Genomic DNA, 13,260 nt, shown 5'->3' with positions numbered 1-13,260 from the left:
GCTCGGCAGATTCAGTTTAGATGTAATGCAACATAGTGTAATATAATATAGAATAATATAGAATAATAAAGTAATTAATGAGCCTTCTGATATCAGTGGAGTCAGATGCATCATTCTCTCCCCTCGTGGGGGCTGCCTGTAAATTCCATACAGCAGAGAGCCCCAGACAGCCCAAGCCCGTTTGCCACCACTGAAATTGTTTTACCCCGGTCTCAATGAGGAAAACTGGAAAGCCCAGGCTGTCAGCAAGCACTAAAAGGGAAAGGCCAGTGCCTGAGCAAGGCTGTTCCTCCAGGGACACAGCACAGTCAGGCACCAAGCAGAGAGGATGTCAGAGTGCTGATTTACAGCACACTGCATGATGAAACACAGGCTCTGCAGAAATCCACAGCAGCACAACCAAAAGACACCTAAATCCCACGGGGTTTATTGTGCTTCCTTTTTTAAACTCACTGGCTGGAAGAGTTACTGTTGGATTTAAGATTTCCTTTTTGAAGGCAAACTAAAGAAATAAAAATGTGCCAGAGGGATGAAAGGGTTTCACTGCAGGCAACATTTAAGTAGTGTGAAGTGTTTAAAGGAAGATCAGTCACAGTATTTAGTCTGTGATCAATTTATAGAATACAGATTGCATTTGAGATTGGACAGGATTACACTCTTGACTCTGAAAAAACCACACTAAAAACTCACCTGTTCCTTTCATTCTGGGATTCAGTTTGGTCACTGAAGGGTAAGAATGAAACATTTTTATGTTCTGAAAAGCTTATGTCAAAATCTGAACAGTATTTCAACAGCCTGGTACCTACACAGTGTACCTCTAAGCACAAATAAGTGCATTAGCCTCTGCAAGAAAAGAAAATTTTACTGTTTCTTTTTCCATCAAGTACAATTTCAAGAATGAAATTATATTTTTAAATCCAAGCATTCTCCTAATCTGGGGTCAGAACATTTCTTTGCTTAACATGTCAAGGTGAAGTTACTTTTTCTTTTTTTCTGTGTTCCTTACATTTAAAGTGAAGTACTGATGGAAGCTCTCTGTCTTGAAACAAAAGACAACCCACACTCTTCTCAGTGTGACCAACAAGTGAATTGGACTATTCAGAACAAGCAACCATCTGATCCTGAGACAATCGTTTACTGTGGGATGAACAAAACTTTCCTGGGCAGCATGTACCCTACTGCATACCTTTCATGTAATATCCAAAAGCAACAATGAATTATTTAATGCCAAAGTATTCACTCTAAGGGAGCTCAGAAGACAGCAATTTCTACTTTTATAAGTCAGAGAGATCCGTGTTTCTTCAGTATTTTATTCAATATCATCAGCAAATAAAATTTCCAGGGAAATCTACACACAGCTTCCTAGAAATAACAGTGCATACTTCCCTCCTCAGTTATCTTTACCCATCTGGTTTTCATATTCCCCAAGCAGGTTATTCAGGCTTCCTTCCCCTCTGTGAGTTTCCCATTTTGGTTTATTTAATAAATAATGGACTGCAGGGGTGATCTTAGAGAAAACTCCACATCTCAGCTCTGCTGCACAACCAAGTTCACTGGATGTCATCGTCATCAAAGAGATCTTCAAAATCTAGTCAGGAAAACAAGACAAAAATGAACCTCAGAGGTTTCAGTGCTACAAATGCACATGCAAGTACAGTACTTTGCTCCTTGGATCAAGGACAGAAATAAAGGTGAATTCAAAGAATGAGAGTTACTGCACCATCAGTTATTAGAAATGTAGCATCAGGGTGATGATTTTGCAGACTAATGAACTGGGAGTTGTGTTAAAAAGCCCCTCCTCAGAAACATTTAATTGCTCAAAAACACTTAATTGTTTTGTATTAAAAACCCCTTCCTCAAAAAAATTTAATTGCTTTAAATAACATTTTTGTCTCAGAACACATGTCCCAGTAGTGAAATGGTTCCAGTCACATTTGGAATTACTCCTAACTACTCAGCCTTGCATCCCCTTTGTATACTGAACATAAACTAATCACCTGAGTGAACACAGTCTTTATTCTTACAGAAGCCAATTTACAATGAACGGAGGCTGAATCCTCATTTAGAAGAGCCCTAAATACCAATGGAACACAATTTCACAGTGGGATGGTAGAAATAGATGGAAACAGCTACTCCTGGATATGCTGGCTCCAACAGACAGCTGAGAGCAGAACTGCCTTCCACTCCTGTGTCCTAAGCCTTGAGCAAAATGAAAAATGTACTTTATTTTGGAATCAACACCACATTGTAATACTAACAACTGCCGCTGCAAAATTAAATAACATATAAAGCATTTAATAACATATAAAACTCACTGTTGCAATGTCTAAATGCACTTCTTCAGAAGCATAAAAACCCCTTTAGCCACCAGGTGCAGCACAGTGCTGTATATTCCACCCCTACGTGGAATATATGTAGCTGCTCTCCCTCAAAGCAGTTGTAAATACTTACACAGAGGCTGAGAGAGCTGGGATTGTCCAGCCTGGAAAAGAGAAGCTCCAGGATGGCCTTTTAGCACCTGAGGAGCCTCCAAGGAATGACAGACTATTGACACGGGCCTGGAGTGGCAGCACAAGGGGGAATGGCTTCAAACTGACAGCATGGAGGTTCAGGGAATTGATAAAAAAAATCTTCCCTGTGAGGGGCGGTGAGGCACGAATTGTCCAGAGAACCCCACATTTTTACTCGGATTTACACTGTTTAACATAAGCTACTTGTTACACGAACGGACCAAGGTATTTTTCCTTGTAGCCTAACACACTAAACTCCCCGGAGAGGAACACCCCGCTCCCAGAGAAGGGGTCAGGCCCAGCTTTAGCGAGCACAGGCAGCAGAGCCAGGGCAGAGAAGCCGGGCGAGGCTCGCTGAGGCAGCCCGGGATCAGGGCGCTCCTTACCGTTGAAGAAGTCGGCGTGCACCGCTTTCTCGTTGGCGGCCAGGTCCATCAGCAGCCCCGTGCTTCCCCCTGCCTGCGAAAGCGGCCGCTGAGCGCCCCCGCCCCGCGGCACCACGGCCGCGGCACCGGAGTGCCCGCCTCACCTCATCCAGGTCCACGTACGGGCCGGCGCCCTCAGGGAACATCTCGTCCACCGCCGGCTTCATGGCGGCCCCTCCGCGCCGTCACTTCCGCCGCAGCACAGCGCCGTGCGCAATGGCCGCCCCCGAGCGGGGCCGCGCCGTCGCCATGGCGACCAGCAATGGGGGCCGCCATCTTGCTCACCCCGCCCCCTGTCGCCATGGCGACCAGCAATGGAGGCCGCCATCTTGCTTACCCCACCCTGTCGCCACGGCGACCAGCAATGGAAACCGCTATCTTGCTGCCCCATGCCTCCGTCGCCACAGCGACCAGCAATGGAGGCCGCCATCTTGCTCTCCACGCCCTGTGGCCATGGCGACCAGCAATGGAAGCCGCCATCTTGCTCCCTCACACCCTGTGGCCATTGCTCACCCACGCCCTGTGGCCATGGTGACCAGTGATTGAGGCCGCCGTCTTACTCCCTCATGCCCTGTGGCCATGGTGGCCAGCAATGGAGGCCGCCATCTTGCTGCCCTCACGCCCTGTGGCCATGGTGACCAGCAATAGAGGCCACCATCTTGCTCCCCCGTGCCTCCGTCGCCATGGCGACCAGTGATTGAGGCCTCCATCTTGCTCCCCCACGCCCTGTGGCCATGGCAACCAGCAATGAGGTCGCCATCTTGCTCTCCCATGCCTTGTTGCTGTGGCGATGGCAGGCCCTGTGCCCCTTCAGGCCTCAGTGAGGCCTCAGCTTGCAAATGAGGTGAGTGTGACTGATACTGGCAGCCCCTCCAGCCCCCAAACTGGGTGCACTGGTTGAATAACTCCTGTACACATGTACTCCTCTGCACAGAGAGCAGTCTCCTGAGATGAAGCTGAGAGCATCAGCTGTTAAAAAAAAAGCTCCCAAAGCCATGCAGCAGAATGAACGAGTTTATTGTGTCACACATAAGCATAAATTGTAAAAAAGGGATTAATTTAAAGCCTGAAATGCTGCATGTGGCTTCAATGTCACTTAGTGGCTAAGGCACAGTGCAGCTGTATTTGCTGGCAGTCAGGTGTTCACGCAAACACCTTTACAAGAAATGGTAAAAAAGAGACTTACTGAAGCCATAAAATGCTGCACATGACTGTGGTGTCACAAAGCAGGTGAGGGCAGCCCAGGTGTGTTCAGTGGCAGAGAGGAGCTCACCAAACACCTGGGCAGCAGCTCTGGCAAAGCTGAGTGAGGCTCTCAGTGCTCATGGTCACGCACGTGGTAGCCAAGGTGGCTCCCAAAAGGGAACTGGGCAAAGAAGGCTCTGGCCATGTCATTGATCCTGTTGTAGGCTCCCAAGGTCCGGAAATATTCCACATAGGACCAGAAATCATTGGATGAGAAGGGCCAGTAGGGCAAGGCTGCAGCATCCTGGTAGGGATCTAAAGAACCCAACCAAAACAAAATATTGCATATTACTATAATACGAAGCACTTTTGTTGAGAGGTTGGGCTTGGAACCACCATGGTTTGGGGTTGTGAGTTCCCTTTGGGGGCTGGTGTGCTCCTCTGGCAGGAGGGAGGCAAGGAGAGCCATTGACCCCTCTCTGTGACCCACTCTGCAGAAAATGGAGCCGGTATTCCCTGCTCCAGATGCACCAGGAGTGACAGACTGGGACAAGATGGGGAGCAGGAAGGAAGGGACACATCCACATTTACACCAACTCAAGAATTCATCAGGCTGGTTTCATTTCTAGAACGCTGCTGGTTATTTCAAAGCAAGCAGCGATTGCAATCAAAAGCCATTACTCCTCATTCCACGTAATTTGCTTTGCCCCATAGAAAAATATAAGGAATAAGGCACCACCCTCTATGTTGTGCCCCTGCAGCTGGGCACACTGCCCACAGAACTCCCAGGACTGGGGCCATACTGCCCTGACACTGCCTGGAACTGCAGAGCTGTGCCTCTCCTCAGGGCACTGTAGGAAACGAGCCACAGGGATGGAGAGGAAAGCCTTTGCCACTTGGGGGACAGCTGCTGCATTTGGGCCTACTCTAGCAGCACCAGAATGTGATACAGACATTGAAACAAGATTAACAATTCAGCAGCAAAATAAAATCAGTTCTGAAAACACAAGAACCGACCACCCTGGGCCCAAATGTGGGCAAACAGAGAAGCATATATAAAATGTAAACAGCAGCTGAGAGCACAGTCACTAATGTCGTTCAGTGCAGTGAAGCTAAACACAGTATTTTATTTTGATTTGAGGCCCATTTAGATGAATGAAAGTCTTTGCACTCAGCTTGGGGCCAGGGTCTTCAGTAGGAATTAAGAGCCTTCAACAATCCTGTTGTCAGACTTTAATTTTACTGAGTAAAGTTTGCAGCGTGCAGGCACAGATGGCACATAACAAACCAAATGAACCAGCCAAATGCTGTCTGCAGAGAAGAACCCACTGTTTATACCAGCTGACCTCAGATTCACTTTGCAGGCTGCTGCTTGGCCCAGTGTGAAAGAAAACAATAATTGCTGGTAATGAGAGCAACAGGACACTGCCTGAACAGGGTTCTAATTCTAGATTGATGCAGCCTCTCCTGAATGCTGCAAAAGTTGCCACAAAAATATTTGCTGTACACAAACACAGATGATATAGTAAAAGATTTTAGAGATGATATATTAAAAAGTTTTATTTCTAAAGAAATAGAATGGAGCATAGGGAAAAAAAGGTTTGAATGATAAGTAATCATATTAGACTTTATTGTGTATTTGTTCTGTTCACATCTGTTATAGTGCTTTCTGCATATTTGTGAACTGGAGATGCTGCTGGCAGTGCTTGGTTATTGCAGATACTTCTCTGCAACTCTGTTTTCAGACAGAATTCTGTCTGAAAAGCCAAAAAAAGGTTAAATGATAGAATCATCAGTAAGCCAGTGCAAACATCATTAGGGTGTTGAGGGTTTTTTTAATCAAAGGCAAACACTAATCCAATGGACTAATCACACAAAGTGACATGAACCACAGGGTAGCTGTGCTAAGGGACTTATTCCAACATTTCTCTAATTGGATTTGTGGCAATTTGTAAATTTTAAGCTTTTTGTCATGAAAGCTGGTATCTCTTGCCAAAAAGCAGATACACATACAGCAATATGGTTCAGGACAGACCAAATTCTCAGATGTCCTATACATATCTAAGTCTGGTACATTCCAGTTAGGATTTTGTACAACAGAATTAGTGACTTGACTGTAATCCCTTTTCATTTTAAGACTGGATATTAGCTCTGTTATTATACATTAATATGTTACCACCTTTTAATAAATTTAAAAGGAATTTTTAAAATTCACGATTCTTTTTTTCACTAGAACTAAGCGAAAGCTTTTCCTCTGTCCACTGAGGTTAATAAGCATTCCTGCCAAAGTCATTGCTGGGCATCGAGTCTGGGAGTTACAAATTACTCCCCTAAGTATTAGTGACACAAAGGAAATAAAAAACCATTAGGAATTACCATCTCCATCCTGGATGGATCGGGCATCTGTAAGTAAAGAGGAAACACATCAGTACCAGCTCCTGCACAGAAAGACTTTCTGTTAACCAAACATTTTCCATGTATAACTAGAAGATCACAAGTCTTTTAATGCCCACATTGGCCCCTCAGTGTAGCCAAAGGATTTTTGTTTCTTGAACAACAGAGCAATGAATTCCCTGTTTGCAATCAGTCACTGCTACAAACCACCTCAGTCTGGCTGTTAGAACTCACAGCCTGAACAGATGGGATTAAAATGTCAGCAACACTAAATAGAAGATACTGTATTTGTAATAAAATATTTCTGGGGGCTTGAAAAAAATAAACAAGAATAAATTTGGTAGTAATCTTACCTGTTAGCATGTTCATCAGCATACAGAAGATAAAGAAGCCAGTAAATGTCATCTTGTCTGCAAGAAACTGCTTGTGTTTCTGAAAAGTAATTTGTACAATCGAGGATTATTACAAGAGATTAATAATTATGCAAACTCAATTATTTCTTGTTTTAATAGAAGAATACATTCCAAAATAGATTGTAGTTACAAATTTGGGCATGAAAAAATCCAATCATATTTTTTATAGCTTCTGAAGTGCAACACAGAGCATTAAAAACCATCAGTTGTGAAATGTGTATTGATATTTTGGTTTTAGATGGCATAAATCCAAAAGGTGCCTCTGAATCGACATGAAATCAACTGTCTTTGGAAATGTTTGATTTTGTGGTTAATTTAATTTCACTTTGGAAATTACCTCTCTGTTTCTTTTCTTTTCTTCTTCTTCTTTTTGCAGCTCTGAGTCAGCTACAAAACTCCAAAAGGGTTTTTATTGCTGTAAAATAGCAGTGCTTTGTAAGGAAGGGTGGGGGGAAACGTCACTGAGTTACTACACCAATCTGATTTTGTTTTCTTCAGATATTTTAACTGCTCACATTTGCATTATATTTCAGCACTGCCCATGGAAGAGACAGTGGACAGTTTCTGAGAGGAAATCAGAATTAACTTGGGCAATAACATTTGGTTTTGGAAGATAGAGGGAAAAAATACAGAAGCAAATTCAGTGAGTATTACAGTTTCTGCCCTCCTGATTTCTTTCTGCCCCTTCAGACAAATAGATTTTTTAAAATGTTAGCTGAGCAAATTGCTAAAAGGATATTGAGTTCCCTCTCCAACTCAGCCATAAACCCCAGAAATACTTGACAGTGCTTTATATTCTTACTTAGGATCCTTAAAATCTAGACCTTAAAATGTACCAGGCAGTGAGTGGCCACTGAAATCAATTGGGTTACAGAGAGTAAAGAAGGAGGTCCCTGAGGAGCACAGCCATGCTGATGGTGCCAGTGCCTTCAGAGGGTCGATAGGGTGCACTGAAATGCATTTTCACATTATACCCATTTCCTGGAAGGATTCCTCTCCCACACCCAGCAGGTGCTTCGGGCTCCAGCCTGTGCAGGTTGCTGTATAGATCCAGCACTTTGAGAAACATGAAGGGGAGAGAAGATTTGGAGAATATTCAGTTGTCACATACACCTGACTGATTTTCACCTAGCACACAAGCCCTGATGGCAGCGGGTGTGGTCAGGGACTAAGGTGCAGCAGAAAGTGTTCTGTGACTCTCAGGCAGGTTGGGCATCTCCATGCTTCTCAACAATGTGGCAGTTCAGGTCATCTGGCCAAACCTCCAACTTGTGAGATTCACATTCTCTGAACCTGAGAGAAGCAGTGAAAGAAGCAGAAAAAAGAATGATCAAAACAGTTCTTAGCTCATTTGCTGTGCCTGTGTTTGTGCCAAAGCAGAATGCAATATAGAAATTTTGAAATATTATAGATATATATATGTGTATATATATATACACTATATATATACACACTATATATATATACACACTATATATATATATATATATATACACACACACTATATATATATACACACTATATATATATTTTTTTTTTTTGTTTACCCAAAGTGATGATGTTTTGTTTCCTTGGCCTATCAGGGCCAGGTGTGTGCAGACTGTGGGTCAGCAGACAGTCACAAGATTCTGAGCAGTTAAGTGCTTAGCAGATTCAATTTAGATGTAATATAATATAAAATAATACAGTATAATAAAGTAATTAATTAGCCTTCTTGTAAGACAGAGTCCTCCTCCTCATTCCTCCCGGACATTGAACAAAATATCACTGATACCATCAATTTGCACATATTGCCTCTCTTGAGAGGAGCTCCTGAGAAACCAGTGCAGAGCTCACTGTGCACCTTCATGCTGTGAGATCTGACTGTACACATGCTGATCTGAGCTGCACTCTCTTGCTGGGCATTTTCAGTTGCCTTTATGATCTACAAAAGCATTTCTCTGTGTCACTTCTAGGTACCTGCATTTCCCAACTCTGGGCATGACTCCTGACATCAGTGCCTTGGCTGTACCACATCACCCATCTGCCACAGGAGCACAGGGGAAATCTGTGCACTCACAAAGCCCTGGAGCACAGAGAGCCAGGTGAGTGGCCTTGCAGGAGGACCCAGCTTGGCTGGAGTTTGTTCCTATCTACACACAGAGTTAGATAGTTTTGCCAAGAATTAATCCAAGATGTTCTGAGTATAGGGAAAAATGGGTGCTTTGTGCACACTAGGCTGTGCCAAGTCTTGTGGAGAGTGAAAAGAAAAATATTATGAAAGCAGAAGCAATTCCATCTTTGAAAGGCTTTAATCCTCCTGCTTAGTAGGTATTTCCTGGGCCTGTAGCAGGGCTCCCTACATAAGCCATGTTCTTGCAGCAACTCACCCCCTCACCAGGGCTGCAGCAGCTGCGGTGGGAAAAGGCACTTCCTTGGAGTTCTGTGCATCCATGTACCTGTGTGCACCCAGCAGTGCTCCCTGCAGAGCCCAGCTTTCCCTTTCACTGCCTAGTCTGTATATCCTGCTCCAATAAAACCCAGAAGCACTGAGGTGTGCTGATACACACACAAAGCAGTCATCAGCTGCAATTGAATAATTGCCATAAAGCTGCTTTTGTGCACATCCATCAGCAGCTCTTTTTTTGGCTGGTGACAAACCAGGTGTAGTTCCAAGTGGGAGGTGAGATAACGTGTTTTGGATGATGACAAAGGAGAATAATGATGCTCCTGATGCAGCCACATCCTGCTGTTCTCCTTTTGAGATATTAACAGCATTGTAGGAGAATGATAAAGTCCCAGAGATTATCAGATTCAGAGTTCATCTGATCACAAAATGATCTGCAACAACACTGGATGATCTTGGGAAGATTCCCATAGCTATTGGGCTGACACACACCTTTACACCTACCTCCTTTGCACCTTCTTATTCTGTCTTTTGAAGCTTGGAGTTACTTCCAGAGCCAGGAGGATTGCTGATCTGACATTGTGTGTCAGTCTTCTAACAATTACACACTTGCAACTTAATTCAAATCAAAATTTTCCCCTTGCTAGTGCACATATGAATAAATTCTCAGGGTTTCCATGCTAAAGCAGACCCAGGAAATGATAAAAAGAGGATATGACTTAGCATTGAAAGCAACTTGCATCACAGGTTACAACCTCTTCTATCAACACTTCTGTTGCTGTACATTACTGCTTGTCCCAACTGAGTCTGTTTAAAACACAATGTTGGACTAGAGAAAAACTGAGGAGTTCTCATCAGCTGATTGAAGGACTGTGTCTGGTGGGTTCAGTGTGCCAAACAGTGCAGTGTGTTCCTGGCTGGTCCCAGAACACATGGTGCTCTGACTTGCAGGTTTTCTAGCCTGCAAGCACATTCATTTAATCATATTTTCCTCCCTTTTCTTTCTCTAGGAGCACTTTTCCTTTTTTCAAACTCAGCACAGAGGGCAATTTAAATAACAGGACTGAGTGTCCAGCACAAGTGCTGGCCTGGATCAGTTAGCAGAGCCCTCTGCTAATAGCTGCTGCCCTGCAGGCTTCTTCACTGCTGAGCAGTAATTGGAGATGCCATGGTGCCCACAAATGCAAATCCTGCTCAGCAGCAGGCACATTTCAGCAGACACTACAGCACTTAACAGGGCAGCTGCTTAATGAGTTCAGTGTCTTAATTTCTACTTATTTTGGAAAGAAATTTCCTGTTCTCCTTTTTCAGAACAGCCCATTAGCTCAAAAAGCTGCTATTCCTGCTGACAAGAAGTTCTTCAGGTTCTGTACTCTAAAGTTTGCATACAGTTTTTAGCCAAGGCCATTCACTCAGAAAAGCTTTGCTACACGATAGAAAGGGCTGTTGTTTTTCCCTACCCCAATCAATATGTACTTTCTGTAGATGGCTCTCAATGCCAGAAAATCCCACACAGAGCCGTGCCAGAGACAGAAATCAATGGGAGCACAGAGGACATTCCCCTGGGGAATAGGGGAATGCAGTTTGGGCAGCACAGGTGTTTGTGTGGCTCAGTGGGGAGCAGTGCTGGAGTGCTAGCCTGCCTTCAGATGGGCTGGTGCTACCAGGGCTGTTTGACCAGAGCCAGCCCCTGTGGAGCAATCCAGCTCCCCTTGTCGATTCACTTGAAACAAAGATAAAGGAATACATAAAAGCAAGTTTATGGATGCCTTTCTTTTCTCAATAGCTATGTTAGACTGCTATCACACACACAAAAATCTATAATGCTCCAGGCACTGAAAAAAAAAACCTGCTTAAAAAGCCAGAATCTTTCTTATTTAATCAATAGACAAAAGCAAGTGCATGCAGAGCTCCATAGGAACTTATCTAAAAACTAAACAGGACTAATAGATGCATCTGAAGTGCTCTGCCCTTGAGCTGAGCAGACAAAATGTTCTCCACAGGGCTACAGCATTTCTGTACATCAGAAACAACTAATGACAGTGATATATTGACCACCCCTAAAAACAACAAGCAACAAATGTTTGATTATTTCCTCCAGCAATTTGTCCAAATAATACAGGTCAAGAGGAGATTCCTGTGACTAGAATATGCTTTGCTCAGACAGGTGTACGGAAGTACCAAGAAGCCAAGTAACAAAGTGACCAGTAAATGTAAAATGAGGTACTTGTGTAAATTTCTCCCACTTTCAAGGCATGTGGTTTCTGACCATTTCCACTCAAACTAGATTTGGAGCTACCAAAGAGACGTTTGGTATAATGTTCTTTAATGCTCAGTCATAGACAAAAAGACAAATCAAATAAGAGGACAGGAAACAAAACCCATAACGCATCACTTTGCCATTGTGCCAGTTAGTCCCATTTTGAATATTGCCTGCATTTTTGGTCTCACATAACAGAATGTCATGACTGAACAAGACAAAGGAGACAAAGAAGACTGTAAGGGGAATTAGCAGACATGGACCAGCTAAAGCAGACTGAGACTCTTCAGGCCAGCAAAAGGATGACAAGACCTTGATTTCTACCAAGAGATACCAAATTAGTCTGGCAACAGCTTATTCAAAACAAAAGGTAGTGGGGTTTGATACAGCTGTGGAATGTCTTGTCATGATGTATTATCAATTACACAGAGTCCTGGCTGCAGTGCCTGAGCCTGGCCTGGCAGCAGAGCTGCTCTGCACTTTTGCTCTATCTCACTGCTCTGACACCCTCTGCTGCTGGGCCAGGTGAGCTCCCAGGCTGAGCCTGGGCTTGATCTTACAGTCACTTTTACTGAAATATGACATATTTCCAGTTCTTGTGAACAGACAGTTTTCCTGCCAGAAAGTGGTTTGATCATCCTGATACTCATAGCCCCTGGAAACAATTGAGGGGAGACATAGCAGATGGATTTGGATATTGCAAAGCCATTAACAGAATAACTGCAGTGCAATTAGAGATAGCTCAGTGAAAATGAACCACTTGCAGAAGTACTAGAGCTAATTGGGAAGGTCAGAGTTACAAACCCAAGTTAAGGAGTAGCTCTGCACTTAATCACACTGACGAGCCAACAAGTAAATGAAACAAGTAAAATGATAGGTTGAAATAAAGACATTTATTTCACGTTATCATTTTAAGCTCTATCTGAAGGAAGGTTATATTTGTACACACAAATGAGCTGCCAGGGTTCACACGCATCAGGCAGTGCTGCATGCAGCAGCAGGTACTGAGAGCAAAGGAGGGGAGCAATCCTGCAGGCATCAGGGCTAGTGCAGCTTGGCTCCCAAGGAGCTGCTCCTGCCAGGTATCCCAGTGCCACTCCCCAGGAGGATCCTCAGCTCTCCCCCATTGCTACTTTGCCCTCCCAGGGCAGCACTGCCAGCTTCAAGCACCAGCTTTGGCTTTCTCTAGGGTCCATGCAGCATTGCTGGCACACCACAGCAGTCTGGTGCTCCTGCTCACCAGTCAAGGAGATGTTCATGAGCCAGCAAAGACCAGCAGCAGGCTGACTGCTCCCCTCCTATCCCCCCTGACACCAACAATCTTTTTCTACCATCCATCTACAAATTCTCATGTGTGTGATACCGTTCACAGGGGTCTTAGGATGAGGGAAGAGATGAGGATCTGACTCCATGTTTCAGAAGGCTTGATTTATTATTTTATGATATATATTACATTAAAACTATACTAAAAGAATAGAAGGAAAGGTTTCATCTCAGAAGGCTGGCTAAGCTAAGAATAGAAAGGAAAAGAATGATAACAAAGGCAGTTGCCTCAGACTCTCTGTCTGAGCCAGCTGACTGTGATTGGCCATTAATTAGAAACAACCACATGAGACCAATCACAGATGCACCTGTTGCATTCCACAGCAGCAGATAACCATTGTTTACATTTTGTTCCTGAGGCCTG

General features: G+C 44.0%; 2 protein-coding genes across 2 annotated transcripts; both read right to left on the bottom strand.

The window, feature by feature from the left end:
- Positions 1–1,090: 1,090 nt before the first annotated feature.
- On the bottom strand, positions 1,091–3,139 carry COPS9 (COP9 signalosome subunit 9). Its single transcript, XM_054282782.1, has 3 exons — positions 3,040–3,139; positions 2,897–2,969; positions 1,091–1,588 (listed from the first exon to the last, which is right to left on the bottom strand). The coding sequence occupies exons 1-3, from the start codon at positions 3,100–3,102 to the stop codon at positions 1,551–1,553; spliced, it is 174 nt and encodes a 57-aa protein (XP_054138757.1). The 5' UTR covers positions 3,103–3,139; the 3' UTR covers positions 1,091–1,550.
- A 1,111-nt stretch (positions 3,140–4,250) lies between these two features.
- On the bottom strand, positions 4,251–6,919 carry OTOS (otospiralin). Its single transcript, XM_054282780.1, has 3 exons — positions 6,868–6,919; positions 6,497–6,523; positions 4,251–4,435 (listed from the first exon to the last, which is right to left on the bottom strand). Exons 1-3 carry the CDS (start codon positions 6,917–6,919, stop codon positions 4,251–4,253), a joined length of 264 nt encoding a protein of 87 aa, XP_054138755.1.
- Between the last annotated feature and the right edge of the window lie 6,341 nt (positions 6,920–13,260).

The sequence above is a fragment of the Melozone crissalis genome, unplaced genomic scaffold, assembly GCF_028551555.1.
Source record: "Melozone crissalis strain CALT ecotype California unplaced genomic scaffold, PUWL_Pcris_2 ptg000034l_1, whole genome shotgun sequence".
Lineage (NCBI taxonomy): Eukaryota > Metazoa > Chordata > Aves > Passeriformes > Passerellidae > Melozone > Melozone crissalis.
This window is presented reverse-complemented; position numbering and strand designations above follow the sequence as displayed.